Source organism: Pipistrellus kuhlii, unplaced genomic scaffold (assembly GCF_014108245.1).
Source record: "Pipistrellus kuhlii isolate mPipKuh1 unplaced genomic scaffold, mPipKuh1.p scaffold_m20_p_3, whole genome shotgun sequence".
NCBI lineage: Eukaryota > Metazoa > Chordata > Mammalia > Chiroptera > Vespertilionidae > Pipistrellus > Pipistrellus kuhlii.
In genome coordinates this window covers 84588770-84605489 of record NW_023425529.1, presented here as the reverse complement: position 1 = coordinate 84605489, position 16720 = coordinate 84588770, and the positions used below count along the sequence as shown (strand labels likewise).

Sequence of the window (16720 nt, the reverse complement as noted above, 5' to 3'; positions counted from 1 at the left end):
CTTCTAAAACAAGGTGAAACCATTAATACTGATCACTACCCACAACAGATAATCAATTTGAACCATACTTTGCTTGTAAAACAGCCAGAATGTTCCAGAAGACAAGGCAAAGTAATTTTGCCTCATGATTATGCACCATCACATACTTCAAAACCAGTTAAAGACACAGTAAAAGATCTTGCCTGGGAAGCATTAACCCACCTGCTGTATTCACCAGACCTTGCTCCTTCAGATTATCACTTGTTCTGATCAATGACACACACACTTTCTGAGCAGCACTTCAAAATGTAGGAAGAAGTGAAAAATTGGGTCTCTGAATGGTTTGCCTCAAAAGTTATATTGGGACTGTATCCACAAATTACCTGAAAGGTGGGGGAAATGTGTAGCTAGTGATGGACATTACTTTGAATAAAGCACTGAAATTGGTCACTGAGCTAACCAGGGTCTACCACGTAGACAACAAAGTGAAATAGACATAATAGAGCTCAGATACCTTACATTTCCAAAATAAATTACTTAGTAATAAGAAATCCAACCTACTGCAAGTTTTCTTTGCCACAAGAACAAATTGGGGACTGCTATTTAGAGAAACATTTAACTGAAAAGGTTGCTGGTAAGTGTCCACCACTGAAAATCTCATGGCTTCCCCATAATTACCATGGCTGCATGTATCCATCCTGGCCAGGAGATGAAAGCTAGAGCATATCCTTGTTTGCTCAGTTATCAGCTTTTGGAATGGACCCATTTGGCCATTATAGTGTGGCTATAATTTTGATAAACATCTGCAATTTGCATGTAGGCATTGGCTTCTGCCCAGTGTCTTAAAGCTTGGTCAGCCCCATCTGTGACCTCTCCTCCTAGGAGCGTCCCCTCGGAGGATTGCCTACCAGGTGATTGGCCAGATGAACCATGGGAGCACTGGGAGTTTCCTTGCTGAACCAGTGACCTGAAAAAATGTTGAGGGTGGGGCAACCTCTTGAGGGATCCTAGTAGGGGCCCTTTTAAACCGAGGCAAGTGCAGCTGCCATCTGTGTCCCTAGCGGCCAGCCCAGGGAAATCTCCAGCTGGAGTGAGGTGGCCTCTGTCCACGTGGCTGTGCACACTGAACTACAGCATCTGCTGTCCCCAGAGAGGCACCCCCACAATGGCCACAGACCTTGCTTGCTTTAATCTGGTACAGATTTAAAGTTGGTTTGTCTAAAGTGGGGGGAGAAAAAGTGTCAAAGATATTCTTTAAAGCCCAGTAATTTCAAAGTGCAATTAGGCGATATCACTCAGAAATGACGTTCTTTCCATATCTACAACTTCCCTTTCAATTTGATTATCTATTGAAATGAGCTTTTTCATAAATGGAAAATATTTTCTGTACAGCTGGTGTGAGTCAGTGGTTGAGCACATGCCTGGGTTGTGGGCTCAATCCCCAGTGTAGGGCGTGCAGGAGGCAGCAGATCAATGATTCTCTCTTATCATTGATGTTTCTCTCTCTCCCTTTCCTTTCCTCTCTGAAATCAATAAAAATATATTTTAAAAAACGAAAAGTATTTCCTAAGCATGTGTTTATTTACTTTCCCCCACTTAGGAACCTAGTATTGGTTTTAAAAGCAAGTTTATTCAACTGTATTATGAAGTCAGTCCTATCACTGGGAGATGATATAGGACATTAGGACATAAACAGTGATATTTCAGGAAATGCTTCTAGGATTCTAAAACCTTCCTTTAATGTGCCTTTGGTCTAGTCCAGTGGTCAGCAAACTGTGGCTCATGAGCCACATGCACCTCTTTGGCCCCTTGAGTGTGGCTCTTCCACAAAATACCACGTACAGGTGCACACGTACAGTGCAATTGAAACTTCGTGGCCCGCGCGCAGAAGTCGGTTTTTGGCTCTCAAAAGAAATTTCAATTGTTGTACTGTTGATATTTGGCTCTGTTGACTAATGAGTTTGCCAATCACTGGTCTAGGCCATACCTCATCTGTGCTGATTCATGTAACAAATATATATGATGCTGTATAATATATACATGTGCCCATTTGAATCTCCAGTCTGGTGTACAGACATGTAAAGTCCTTATGACAGTGCAGGAGTGAAGTGTGTACAGAGGGCAGGCAAATCTGATTTGTGGGATCCCAAGACTTCTTGGACCTCACATCGAGACTTGAAGGATGAATAGGAGTTAGATTCCATTTGTTGGTAGGGAGGGTATATTCCAGGCTGAAGGGAAGAGCGTATGCAAAGGGCAAACACCATAGAAAGGAGAGCACATTTGAGTAACCGAAGGTAGGATAGCCCAACATAAACTGTCTTAGCCCATCCACATGCTTATCAGATTAAAGACATCCTCCATGTGCAGACTGAAGCCACGGCCACTGAGTGCCTGCTTCAGTAGGCTACTCACTGGCTGCTGCTCTCATCGATGGAGTTACATCCTATCCAGAGTCAATGGTGAAGGCATGACCCCAAACCTTATTATGGCAGTTGTATTTATTATAACTATGAAGCTTATTAGCTATATAAACAAATTAAATGTAAATATAAGACTAAAAAGAGAGTCATGTCTATGAAAACTAAATTGAACACTTGGAAAGATTCAATAAAAGTGAATTGCTAAAAAAAAGTATTTTCTGTCAAATTAGATGAGAATTAACTACAAAATTTTGAAAAATCAAAGAATCTGTACTCAGAATGCTTTACACTGTTTGTGATTAGTACTGTATTTTAAAGAAGCTAGAACTGGAACTCATGCTTGACACATTCTGGGTGTGGCCTGCGCAAGAGACAAGGCAGAATTCCAGTTACATGATCGTACACGAAGAGCTCTGGTCTGTATGATAGCAAACATGAATTAATTGCTCTGTTATATTTTTTAACTTAAGATATTTATGGCACAGTGCATGTGTTGTTTTTTCTGATTTAGGAGTTGTAGATAGTCTGTTTGCGCCTCTGCTGCAGGTGGCTGAAGCAGGATGAAGATGAGGGGAAGGGTTGAAAGGTTGAGAGGTGAGTCTGGGCTAGAGATCCCACTGAGAGAGGGAAGAAGGAGGCTGCCCTTTTAGGGCCTCCCGTTAAGGGGACTTTATCTTGGAGGTAACCAGGAACCACAGAGGGTTTTAAATGGAGTGAGATTTCCAAGAGATAGGAGGAGTCTGTTGCTTCATCAAGGAGAGAGCCCTGAACTAAGAATGTGACAGTAGTACTGAGGAAATGAAAACTTGGAGGTCGAGCTGATTGTCTAGATATTTTGGGTGCTGCTGCCCAGATACCTGAGTTTTAGGAAGCCTAGGAGAGGAGAACACAAAAGGGGGACTCAGTCCCATCCCAAGCATTTATTTTTTTATTTTTTTATTTTTTATATATATTTTATTGATTTTGTACAGAGAGATAGAGAGCTAGAAACATCGATGATAGAGAGTCATCGATCAGCTGCCTCTTGCACACCCCCTACTGGGGATATGCCCGCAACCAAGATACATGTCCTTGACCGGAATCGAACCCGGGACCTTTCAGTCCCCAAGCCGACGCTCTATCCATTGAGCCAAACCGGTCCCGGCCCATCCCAAGCATTTAAATTGGAGTGATGATGTAATATCCCGACATTTAGAAGGTAAGGGGAATTTAATCCTAAGTGTTTATGCCATTTCAACTTTGATTTTTAAAAATTAAATAAAATCTAGGTGGGACAGCTAGAAGGAGGTATCATCACCACACCCTTAATCATAAGGTCTAACTTGAGGAGGGAGACCCAGACTAGAGGTATAGAGGCATCAGCAAAGGGATGGTTGTTCTTAAAGTTCTAGGAAGGAATGTTACCATCCTGGGTGTATGTAAAAGATGAGAAGAGGATCAACAATTTTGGGGGACATTAAAGGAAAAGAAATCCACAAAGAGATAGATAGAGAAGGCATGGCCAGGCCAAGTGAGTAGTGTCCCAGGTGGCAGAGGAAGCCAGGCTTCAGAGAGGGAATGGTTGATAATGTCAGATGTAACCAGTCAAGTTAGATACTTACTGCTTGAAAAATACCATTGGAGTTAGCAGCCAGGAGTGCTGATCCCGACCAAAGCAGTTGCAGTTCACCAGGAGGGCAGAGCCAGCATGCAGTGTGAGGGTGTCTGCGCAGTCGGTCATGGGGGAAGTTGGGACATTAGGTTTAGTAGAGAGGTGTCTATTTTGCTTAGCTATGTTGGTTTTCTGACTTTTATAGCGAAACATTTCCCATAAAAGATAGAACTAAATAAAAATGATATTTTTAGTTGGGATATTAAAAAACATTTATTTTGTATTTATTTTACTATATTTGAAAGCTCAACATGCTTGTGGATTAATTTTACTAAATAATTTTAATATCTTTTTACTGATTTCAGAAAGAGAAAGGGAGAGGGGGAGAGAGAGAATTGTGATGAGAGAGAATTAGCTATCTCCTGCATGTCTTCTACTGAGGATCAAGCCCACAACCCGGGTATGTGCTCTGGTCTCACCTGGAATCAAACCATGACCTCTTGGTTCATGGGTCCATGCTCAACCACTGAGCTACACCAGCTGAGCCTTTACTAAATATATTTGAAAAAAGCAGTAATGTTACATATACATCAGAAAGTTCTATTCCTTCATGATGTAATATCTCAACACTTAGGAAGTGGGGGAAATTTAAACCCAAGTATTTATGCCATTTCAACTTTGATTTTTAAAATTTAAGTAAATTGAATTATAATAAATTATTGGAGTACATTTTTTTGAAAAGTCCTACAACAAAATAAAGTTATTAAAAACACTTTAAGTTTAGCTTTTACTTAGTCAAATCAAAGAAAGGTTTTTTTCTCCCCTTTTTTGTTTATCTTTATTGTTGAAAGTATTACAGATGTCCCCTTTGATTTGTGGGGTTTTTTTTAGGTTTTAGCAGTACTGTCCTCACTATATGTTCATTGGACAGTAGCACAACCCCAAGAAAAGGATGGCTGATTTTTTTTCTCCCCCCATTGACCCTCTCCAGCCTGCACCCGCCCCTCCCAGGCCTTCACCACTCTATTGTCTTTGTCCATGGGCTATGCATATATGCACATAAGTTTCCCGTTAACCATTTGCCCCTAACCTCCCACCCCTGGGTTTTTCTCATTTGCCTTAGTATTTTTTGTTGTTGATCCTACTTCTAGTTTGTTGGAAACAACAAATTTATAGATAGTTCAGTTAAAAATAGTTCAGAACATAGTTCTGTTTTTTCCTTAGTATGATCAATAGAATAATATGTTAAGAATACTTGATTGCTAGACCTAATGAGTTAGAAAAGGAAGGGGACTCATACAATGATTCTGGCATTGTTCTATTCCAGTTATTGTTAAGAAAGTTAATTCTGTTATTAGCAGACCTTTGGGTCAAAAAAACACAATTGAATGCCAGTCTTCTCCTGACTAGCTCTGTGACCTTGGGTAAGTTACTTAACCTGAGTCTCAATGTTCTCTTTTGTCCTAGGAGATATTATGTTATACACCCACAGATAAGTGAGAATGATCTTGTACACAGTAAGCATGCAGTAAATATTAGCTGCCATTACTACAAAGAACTAAAGGGAAGCATTAATCTCACAGGGATCAGGGCAGTGGTGAGCAGTGAGCCATGTTTACAGCCAGAGTACTGTTATTTATTTAACCGCACTAACCATTTAATCACAGATGAGTCACTTAATCTAATGAGTTAAAAGCCATAGGGCACCAGGAGTGTACATAGAACAATATTCTGTTATTATTTTGTTATTATCCCAATATAGATTAAACAGATTTAAAATGTATACACTGAGGTTATTATAGTGGGAAATTTTCAACTGAATCTTTTCTGTTGATTCTCTTGACCCAAAATGTTTTTGAAATTATTTTAAACACAACATAAAACCTTCTTGTTTGATCTCTTATGCTTGGATTATCTCTTTCTACATTTGATTTTCTTTCCTTTTTTGTTCATCTTCACCTGAGGATATTTTTTCCAGGGAGAGTGGAAAGAAGGGAGGGAGGTAGAAAGATAGATAAAGGGAGTGAGAAAGAGAAAGAAGCAGAGAAAGAGACATCAATTGGTTGTCTCCTACATGTGTCCCAACGGTGGCCGGGGATTGATCCTGCAGCCCTTTGGTGTGATACTCTAAACACCAGCCAAGGCTCTGCATTTGACTTTCAAACATTTTCTTTCAATAATGAATCAGAGAAAATAGGAAATAAGAACTTACACCCTGCTGAGAGTGATAGTAACAGAGTTCTTGGGAAAGCTGGTTGAAGTATTGGTGACATACGGTAACTCTTAGATTGTCAGGTTCGGACCGGATAGTTTCTCTTCTCCCTTTCCCATCTCCCTTTATATTCTAATACCAAGAAGCAGTGGCGTCATTGGCCGTATTTATTTGTAAAACAAGATAATTCAGTTAGCTTGTCTTTAGGCAAGTACTTTGGTAAAAATGTTTTCCTAACTGCTAACACTGTGCACATTAAAATCACTCCCTTCTGACTGCGCTGTTGAGACGAGTGTGGATCCCATAGCCGGGAACTTAGAAATTAGTAGGAAGGGTTCCATGTATAGAAACAAGTATTACAAATAAAGCATTGAGCATTTTCCAGCAAACTCTTGACATTATTATCTCCTAACAGTTAAAACATTCTCAGTCCTAAAACTTGTATTTGTTCTTATCTTTCTAAACCACTAGAGTCTTCAAAATATCATGTGTCTAATACTACATTCCAGAAATTGGATTTTAAAACTCAGAGGAAGGAGAGTAAGAGATCTAAACAACTGACAACCACCAAGTGCCCGTTTTCTGTACATCTTACTTGTCTTACAGACAGCAATCCAAGACTTAAAAATGTGCAGTAAATTTCCTCTCTCTGCTAAGCAAGATTTAAGTCACAGTAGTGAGCTGGCGTCCCAACCAGATCAGAATGGCTCGAAAGCCCAGATTGGTTTCCATTCACTGTCGTTGAGGTGCTGTGCTTTCCCATCACAAACCACAAAATTATTCCACCTAGCTGCAAAAAGTATACTTGTTTGGCAGTTTTAAAGAAGATGTCTTCCTGAAACTAAAGTTATATGTCAGTTATATCTCATTTTTGCAAAGATCACACCTTAACAATTGCCTTTTATTAAAACAAAGAAAAGTGAAACTCATCTAATACCCATTTTGTTTTTGTTGTGTTTGAAACATGCTCAGTCCTAAGGACCCAAAGACAAATGGATACAGGAAAGGTGAACTGCATTCTAGACCTTGAGGGCGACAGAGCCACCTGTGCTCCCAGGAAAAGCCATGGCCCGATAATTATGGCGGCACCTGTCTTTTAAAGGATGACTTTATATTTGCTTTTGAATTTATCTAAAAGTTCTAGTCAGTGCCCAGGAAAAGTGTCATTTCTGGAGTCATTTTTAGGGTGGTTGGGGCACAGAGAAGGTGTGAAAAAATGATGGGAGGGTGCACTGAAGTCAGTGAGAACAAATTATTTTCTGTGTTCATGCTCACATAACCCCGGGTTGAAAGAAATAGCTTTGAAGATACAAAGAGAGGCGCACATTCATCCTCTGGTTTCAAGTGCACACTGCATGGTCTTCACACAGCATATCCTTGTAACCCTGCCCCATTTCCTGTGTGCTCTGTGATTGGGCCTTCCCCTTTTGTGGTAAGGCGCCTGGCTGCTGACTGAGGTTTCAGTAAGACATAAGTGGAGCCTGCCTAGCTGGTGTGGCTCAATAGCTGAGCATCCACCTATGAACCAGAAAGTCATGGTTCGATTCCCTGTCAGGGCACATGCCCAGGTTATGACTCAATCCCCTTTGTGTGTGTGTGTGTGTAGGGGGGGAAGTAGGAGGGGGGGGGGTTGCAGGAGGCATTCAATCAATGATTCTCTCTCACCCTCTCCCTTCTGAAATCAATAAAAATATATTTAAGAAGAAAAAAAAAAGACCTAAGTGGAGCCTGCCTTGCCCATACATGAGTAGGCAGTATTCTGAAACGGGGTGCAGTTGAACATCAGTGTGTGTTAGAAAATGTATGTTATGTTAGGTGTCTGTGTAATATTTTTTCTGGAAAATAATATAATTTTGACCTGTAAATTAATAAGGCTTGTCTTTAATCTATTCAGGAAGAAAGTTATAGCTCTGCATACACAATTATTTATGCTAATGAACAAGGGAACTTTGATCTGAATAACTATGGCCAAGTCCTATTAAGGCCATGGTCAGCAAACTGCAGCTCTTTGGCCCTTTGAGTGCGGCTCTTCCACAAAATACCACAGCCTGGGTGAGTTTATTTTGAAGAAGTGGCGTTAGAAGAAGTTTAAGTTTAAAAAATTTGGTTCTCAAAAGAAATTTCAATCGTTGTACTGTTGATATTTGGTTCTGTTGACTAATGAGTTTGCCAACCACTGTGTTAAGGAATCTCCCATTCCAGCCCCATATTGGCCATGGGGCAGCACAGGAGTGTACATAGAACCCTTACTATGTAACTCTTGATTCTGGGTAGTCATGATGTATATGGGAACTTGGACTGGGGCTCAGTCCAGCCAAGGGTAAGGGGGACCTTGGTTCTTGGTTGATGTGGTATCTGTCCTTAAGCCCATTTTCTAAGATTGACAATAGTGCTGTACCAAAGAGTAGGATTATTCCTGCTATGTTGTGCCTGTCCTGTAGCTTTTGGCAGTGAGGCTGTGACCAAACCTAGTGGGGACATAAAGTTCCTAAGCTGTTCATAGGTTAAGGACACCTCTATACCACACAGAGAGGTTACTGCTTTGGTGTGAAGCATTGGCAGCTGGGAGGGAAACTTTGGTTGATGAGCAGATAACAAATGTTGGGGTCTTTCTCCATAAAATAGCAAAGTGGTCATATGAAAAATTCCATACCACATTGTACTTAAAATAAGACAATAATAGAAATTCGGAGCTAAATGGAATTTTTTTATTATTATTATTATTATTTTTTTAAACAATGAAATTCTTTTTTTATCATTGGAGAAAGCAAGCAGGGGAAAAGTCACACATATTAATAATCCACAATGCCAAGTTTTTGAAGAGTAAAAATTTCCCAGCTGGGAAGGATGGCTCCCTTGGTTTCTGTTTTATCAGTAGGAATTACAAACACCTGCTCCTTCACCAACAAGTCTTGTACTCAAAAAAGAACAGATCCAAGTCTGAGAGAACAACCATTTCAACTGTAAAAGGCTGAAGCCTCCAAACACAGTCACTGTTTTCTGCCGACCATCTTCATCTCGTGGTGACATGGCCAATGCCGGGAGACCTGTGGCAGGCGTCCCCGGGCGAAGCAGCAGCAGATGTCTATGAACACTGTGTGGTGACAGCGGCTCACAGCCTCCAGACTCATAGCTCCACATGGTGGGCTTCTGCCTTCAACAACTCACTGGGTTTCATGAAGATGCCTTCCATGGCTTTCCAGTAGTTGTTCGGGCTTGACTGAGCCATGCCATGCACCTCTTTTTGCCCACTGATGGGCCGGCCATATTGTTCTCCAGTGACAGACAGCAGGACCTCGGTGGAAGAATGCTTGAACCGCACCTCATCATCCCTCACCCAGTAGGGCCCGTTACAGAGCACTGTCCAGTCATCCAGATAATCACCTTCACCTTCTTCACCAAAAGCACTCACTTCCTGGTTTCTAGAAAGAGGTGAGGTGAAGTGGTGACTATGGAGGTTTCGGCCAGTGTTGACATGTGTCAGCCGAATGGGCTGGCCACATCTGATGGGTGTTCCCCTCTCACAAACTGTGGAGGTCTTCCCGCGTATCCTCCAGTAACTGTTGCTGTCATCCACAGAAGTTACACCTGTCACTGACTGCTGCCCACTACCTGACCCGTAGTGCACGTCGTGTGAGTGCAGTCGCATGTTGTGGCGCGTATTGAGTAGCTTTACCACAGACCCGCAGGTGACCACAGCCGGACTGGACGCTCCTACGGCGCTCCACAAGCCCCCGAACAACAGCAGCGAAACCACAGCCATCCTGGCTCTGCCACAGAGTCCCCAACCCCCTAAATGGAATTTTAATGACTACCTAGTCAATCTCAAGAAGCAGTCCTGGAGAGATAGGTCCAGCGGTTTGTGTTTGAGGCACCATTACTAACTTAACTCACTGACAGTTTTAGGTCATTTCTTTCCATATGTATTTGTATAAAAACATATAAGTCTTAGGGCTACTTTGCTGAAAATTTCTGTATCTATAGGATAATTTCTGTATCTATAGAATAAAAATGATTGTAACATCTGTTTGTTTTCAATTTTTATCTTGTCTAATTTCTAAATATTTGATATTAATCTATAATATGGATTTCTTCACTCTCTTTTGGGATTGATGCCTTTGCTTAATTCTTTCAGTGTTGCCAATAACCAATGGTTGTGACTTCCCAGTTCTATCTGGATAGTGGAGTGGTTGGTATCTTATCAAAGGAGAAGAGATTAGTGCATATGTTGGAGGGGGTGGGGTTTAAGACTTCAACTATGTATGCTTACGAATTTTGTCGGCTCTATTCACTTAAAAGTTTTTTAAAGCTAAAAGTCAAACTTTTGTAGCTTCTTCCAAAAATACCTTACACCATCTCACACCTGTCAGAATGGCCAACATTAACAAATCGACAAACGACAAGTGTTGGCGAGGTTGCGGAGAAAAAGGAACCCTCGTGCACTGCTGGTGGGAATGCAGACTGGTGCAACCACTGTGGAGAACAGTGTGGAGTTTCCTCAAAAAACTGAAAATGGAACTCCCATTTGACCCAGTAATCCCACTCCTAGGAATATATCCCAAGAAACTAGAAACACCAATCAGAAAGGATATATGCACCCCTATGTTCATAGCAGCACAATCTACAATAGCCAGAATTTGGAAACAGCCTAGGTGCCCGTCAGCAGATGATTGGATCCAAAAACTATGGTACATCTACACAATGGAATACTATGCTGCCATAAAGAAGAAGGAATTCTCATCATTTGCAGCAACCTGGAAAATACCTTACAAGGGTTGTTGGATCAACATCCTTTGAGAAGATGCCTGATTTAAATACAGTTTTGGTGCATTTACTTTTCCACTTTTTATCTGTATTTTGTTTTAGGTGTATGTAAAGTATGTTTATTTAATGAATGCTTTCTTTTTAAGATCTTAAAATCCACAGGATCTTACTCTAGTGCCCTGACCCCATCTCTGGATTTAGAAAAAGTCCTTGGGAGACAGAAGCTGTTTCTGTGTAACAGCTGCCAGTGAAAAGTGAAAATAAACCTTTGAGGTGATGATACTAAGGGTATGTGGCAAAGAGATTTTTTTCTTTGTGAACACTTGCAATTTTAACAAAAAAGGAAGAGGAGGAGAAGAGGAAAGCAAGCAAAAGAAAGCACTGTGGGTTTTATTTGCCTCCTGTTGGAATTTAAGCTTTGTTAGAAAGGATACCCATCACAATTAATTCCACTTTCCACTGCTTTGATTCTCAATGTTCAGCATTTCACCTCTTCATCCTGAATTCTTCCCATTCATTCCACTGTCTTCATTAGCTTTTGACTTGATGAAAAAGTCTAGCAGCATTCAAGATGTTACCTCAGAGCAAAGAGTTTCTTGACTTTCCTAGAACAACACTTCTCAAACCTGAAGGTGCATTTGCATGCCCTAGATCATATAAAATAGGCCAGGTGTGGCTTGAGAACCTTCACTTCTAACTTGCTCCCAGGTCCTGCCAGTGCTGCGGATCTGTGACCACAGTCTGAGGAGCTGTGCCTTAAGACCCTTTACTTAAGTACCACCTTAATTGAAAATAGATATGCTCCTATCAAATGATCTACTAACCATTTAAAAAAATTTGGCTCTTTTAAGTACTTTAAAAAAAATAGTTCCAAAGGAAAGATTTGAAGGCAATCTGGTTTTGCGAATGATTGTGTGCATGCGCACACATTTGTTATAGATTGTTGAAGCCCTGAGTTCCCCCAGAAAACCCCCCTCAGCTGGATTGAAGGGGGGACGTACCCAGTCAATAGAAATAGCCACAAATATTTAATGGTAAGAAAAGTTTACAGTACAGCACCTTGTCAACATAGATATGATAACTAATAGTAGCTTTACCTGCTGAGTTCACGCTGTGAATTTTGTGGAAATTGACACATACTATGGACCGAGGGTTTTTCAGAGTAGCAGCAGCTTATCGGTAACATTTATTAATCCCTAATGAGGTGTGAGTATTGTCCTAAATACTTCGTAATATGTTCTCAATAACCCAATAACGGCTGTTGGTCATTCTACAGATTGGAAACAGCTACCTAGAGATTTGGAAACTTTCCCTTAAGAAGCTGTGGTAGAGTGGATTTGAACCTAGCTGGTCTGACTCACTCCACAGCCCATCACAGTAAAGATGCATTTACTAGTGGCACTATCTTTTTTAAATCAACATTTATTGAGGGATGATCATGTGATCACTACTTTGCATATATTATCTTGTTCGCAAAGTTCCAGTTAAGAACAAATTGAAGGAAACACAGTTTGTTAACAATTGTTTCATAACATAAAGACTTGCTTATTGTAGATAATTTGGAAATTACCAAAAAAATATAAAGGAAGTAAATAATCTATGTTATCTGAAGGAAACTTATTTTAGGAAAAAAGCAAAAACAATTTCTTCATTATAGAGTATACAGGGTGTCCCCCCAAAAATGTATACACACTTCAAAAGCTGATAGCTCAGTTTTGAAAATGACATGTATTTTAATAAACACTGCTTTATAATTATTCAAAGTGTGTGCATACATTTTTGGGGGATACCCTATATATATACTTTATATAGTAAATGATATACCTATCATTTTCACATAATAAAAGGTAAACAAAAGGGGAATTTAAATAAAATTCCCCTTTTAAAGTGATTTCATAAATTAACAGTTAACATAATGCAGTATCATAACTCAGATTTTTGTCATGCCATACATAGTGTGCAATCCCAACTCCATTTTTGAACTTAGCAACCTCCCTGCAGTTTTTCTCCAGTAAACAGATACCTTTTTAAAAGCTCTCTGAAAATCTAACTGGGGCTTTGAAATTGTAATGAAAAGCAGCAAACGCATTCTTTCCACCTTCTCGGAGGGTTGTTGACTGCACCTGATATGCTGTGTGAGTGTGTGGGTTTGGCATGTGCAGGATTGCCTTAGTTTAGAATTTCCTCCTGGCATCCGGAGATGTCTGGAACCGCCAGCCTCGGAGTTACTGAGCGGTGAGCGCTCAGCAGGCTCTGGCTGGCGTGGTCACAGGGAGCCAGCGTCAAAGCTGTGAATAAGCAATTTCTGCAGTTCCGGAGCGAGAGCCTGTGAGATTCTTGGGATGCTCAGTCATACCCCAGTCCTGCTCTGAGTGAGGCTGTTTTTCCAGAAGAAGGATGGTAGCTAGAGGGGAAATAGCAAGATTTTGGAGTTTGGAAAGCCTTCACATGGGTATGTGTTCAGAGAAAGAATTGTTTTGTTGTTGATTTGACTCTTTCCTTTCTGAGCTGCAGTGCTGTCTGCCTTTGCTGCTGCTTGTCAGATGTGTGCGTGTGTGAAAGCTCATTTGTTCTAGTTAAGTCTCCCGAGCATAGTTTTACTTGTAGACATAGTGAAGCAAAGACAATGTTTTTGTTTATGGCAGAGCAGTTAGAAGGATATAAAGAATAATAAGAATGGATCTGGTTTTTATTGTGCTGGTTTTTGCTTCTGTTACATGGAATTTCATTGTACAAGTTTTACTGTCGGATTCTGTAGAAATGTGCCTTGCTAATCTGGGGTGGGTAGGGTTTATGGCTATGGATTGATTTTTGAGAAATACTGTTTTCAAAAATGACATTGCCCATTATTCATTTATTCCATGGTTTCCGCAATGTTTTTTGACTATTGTCATTTATACTGGTTTCTGTTTAAATGTGAGAGGAATGTGGTACTCTCCTCACACTAGGGAATTGTAAATTGCAATCCATGTTCTTAAAAAGAAGTGAGGAAAAATACTTCACTGAAAGAACTTTAGCTGACTGCTGCACATGGGTACAATATATGCTTTGAAGAGTCTTGCCTCTGTTTTTGCCTTAAATCAATGCCAATAACTCTGAGCACATGAGAACTGTAGCTGACAGCTTGCAGGCAGCCTGGACCTTGCCGGAGCAGTCCAGTTGGTAGTTTGTGCTTCTTCCTTGTTTTGATTGGTTTTCAGTGCTGGCTGAGAACAGACAGGGATGTGGTTATGGCTTCTATATATGGCAGATTAAAAACAAGACTAGCATGTACTCTATTTCACTAACCAAAAGTTAGAAAAAGAGAACAAAGTTGCCGAGTGATGTCTGCATGCAGAACATAAGCCTGCTTACAGAGTAGCTGTGCTTGTGGACTTGAGTAACTGGGTATATCGTCCCAGTGTCTATCATGGCTCCCAGTGTCATGGAGGAGTGTGGGCTTATCATCATTCTGATTGGTGTAACTGTGTTTATTCCAGCCAAGTGAGCAAACCAGCGCAGGGGTGAGCAGAGGCAGCCAGGCAGACAGTGATGGTAGCCCCGCCATCCTTCTGCTCCTCCCCCAGCATTCCTTCACTTGCAGGGCATGATTCCATTCTTTCCACACTTGAGCACAGGCCGAGGGAAGGCTGGCCTAGCCTCTGGCTCTGAGTGGCATGATCTGGGAGCTAGAGACCCAGCATGTCAGAAGCTGCTGTGCAAAGCTGTGCACACTCCCCCTCACCATCGGCTCCTGTGCTCAGGCCCTGCCAGCGTAAGTGGCTCTGTTCCCTTGAAGAGCCTGGCTGTGAGAAAGGAGTTTGCTGCTTCTCTGACTTGGAAGACCGGTTCAGTCTGTTCCTAAGACTAGGCGTATGTGTATTAAAATAGAAATGAGCCCTGGCCGGTGTGGCCAGTTTGGTTGGAGCATCATCCCGTGCACCGAAGGGTCATGGGTTCGATTCCCGGTCAGGGCACATGCCCAGTTTGTGTGTTCAATCCCTGGTCAGGGTGAATATGGAAAGCAAGCAACCCATCGATGTTTCTCTCTCTTTCTCCCTCCCTCTCCTTTATCCTGCATCTCTTTCCCTCTTTCCCTCTCCCTTCCTTTCTCTCTAAAAATCAATGGAAACATATCTTCTAGTGAGGAATTTTTAAAAAATGGAAATGACAGCAAAATTCCAGAACAGGAGGAAGCTGAGCTACTGACTGAGGGCCCTCAAGCCATTGTGCTCCCAGGAGATAGTGGAGGGAAGACTGTGGGTGGATGACTGACCAGGGCTCATGGCCTCGACCCTCCTGCCTTTCCAAGGCCCTGAACCCATTTTACAGGCCTGTATGACACAACTCTAAGACAAGTTTTGGCTTTAACTCGAGAAGAGGGAAAATTATTTATAGGCAATTTAAAATAAAAGTCACTAAACCCTTTATAGAAACAAAACACATTTTCAGGCTTGATGTAAATTAAGCTCAGTCAGGAGATAACTTACTCCCACTGCTTTGGGCAGCAGAAGTCAGCAACGACCCTAAGGTGAGCACAGATGGAGGGAATTATATCCAGAAGACCCTTAGACAAGAGACACGTTATCAGTAAAAGTTAGCAAGTTCACTTCTAGGAAAGGATTCAAAAGTACTGTATGGAAAGTGATTTGAAAGTCTAGATTAGGCATGATCGTGACTTTCCTGACAGTGTCCATTTAAATTCTAGAGTGTGAAAGATGTTTCACTCTTTAATTTAGCCAACTAACCCTGACTGACACACAAGTTCTTATCCCTGAGAGCCTCGGCATTGGGGTTGGATATTAGGAGTTAGACACATAAACAGCTAGTGAGAATATTTAGTGCGGTGGGTGCTTTTCCTTTTTCTGTGTCCTGCCCGGAAAGGGAGAAGGACAGGTTCCTGAGTGGAGGAGCTGGGAATTAAGAAAATACAAGAAAGAAAGAGACAAGAGGCAGAAATAGATTCATCAAGCTGGGTGCTGGGTGGATGCTGTCACTCTGATGGAGGGACAGTCAACAACCACCACAGACAACAGGGCGCATTTATTGATTTCCAGAGGGGGGTTTAAGGTCAAAGAAGTTTTGGGTGTGCCCAGGTCTTATTCATTCCCTCATTCCTGGGATTTTAGCATATTAAGACCTGGGTAAGTCAAGGTCCTATTCCTTCCTCATTCCAAGCACATGGATAAAGATAAGAAATCTGTACCGAAAATAGTCTCCCACGTTTTGGGGAAACATGTTCCCAGGGCATGGCTCCGCCTTAGTTGATGATAATTAAAGATCATCCATGTGCATTCCCAAGGGGGCCCCTTTACATTTTAGTTCAACAGCTTACATATAATAGCAACATAATTATGGTAAATATTTTTAAAGAGTTAAGTCCAACATGCTTCTAGGACATTAAAAACAGATCATGACCACAGAGGATCTGGGAATAACGGAGGATCCTATCTCAAGAAGTGTTGGCTAGACTGGGAGGAGGAGTCGGAATTTGATCACCTGTTTGGGGTGGGAAAGAGGTAGCATGGATAAAAGGATTTTGTCCTTTCTATTAACACTGGGAACTCAGTGGCACATGGGCAGCTAAAGCAGAGGTTTTCAGCCAATGAGATCAGAATCCATTGCCTTCCAACTCGTGGCTTGCTGCAGGGACAGGCAAAAAAATGAAGATGTCCTGGAATGCATTTGAGCAGGTAGGTTTAAGTGTGGTCTTAGCCCATATTTTCCGGCGTATAAGACGACTTTTGAAACAAAAAAGTCAACCGAAAATCG

At 41.3% G+C, this 16720-nt stretch overlaps 2 protein-coding genes and 1 non-coding gene across 8 annotated transcripts in view; 1 reads left to right on the top strand and 2 right to left on the bottom strand.

The window, feature by feature from the left end:
* Positions 1-16720, top strand: part of SPATA13 (spermatogenesis associated 13) — a 95347-nt gene that overhangs the window by 46340 nt on the left and 32287 nt on the right. Inside the window, exon 1 of one of the 6 annotated variants that reach the window (XM_045588437.1) lies at positions 13189-13421. The exons of 4 other annotated variants lie outside the window; for them this stretch is intronic. In XM_045588437.1, coding sequence (XP_045444393.1) covers positions 13367-13421 — 55 coding nt within the window. In that variant the 5' untranslated portion in view covers positions 13189-13366. Of the gene's footprint in view, positions 1-13188; positions 13422-16720 lie in introns of those variants that run through there. One more of the 6 variants, XM_045588438.1, reaches the window with a different exon arrangement.
* LOC118731104 lies at positions 4836-4950 on the bottom strand. The gene has a single exon (XR_004991797.1). It is a non-coding gene; the product is annotated as a U4atac minor spliceosomal RNA (small nuclear RNA).
* LOC118730035 (stromal cell-derived factor 2-like) lies at positions 8940-10003 on the bottom strand. Its single transcript, XM_036457716.1, has one exon. It carries the CDS (start codon positions 9966-9968, stop codon positions 9333-9335), a length of 636 nt encoding a protein of 211 aa, XP_036313609.1. The 5' UTR covers positions 9969-10003; the 3' UTR covers positions 8940-9332.

Coding starts and splice junctions, on each gene's coding strand:
- LOC118730035 (XM_036457716.1), bottom strand. CDS start 9,968: ATGGCTGTGGTTTCGCTGCTGTTGTTCGGGGGCTTGTGGAGCGCCGTA.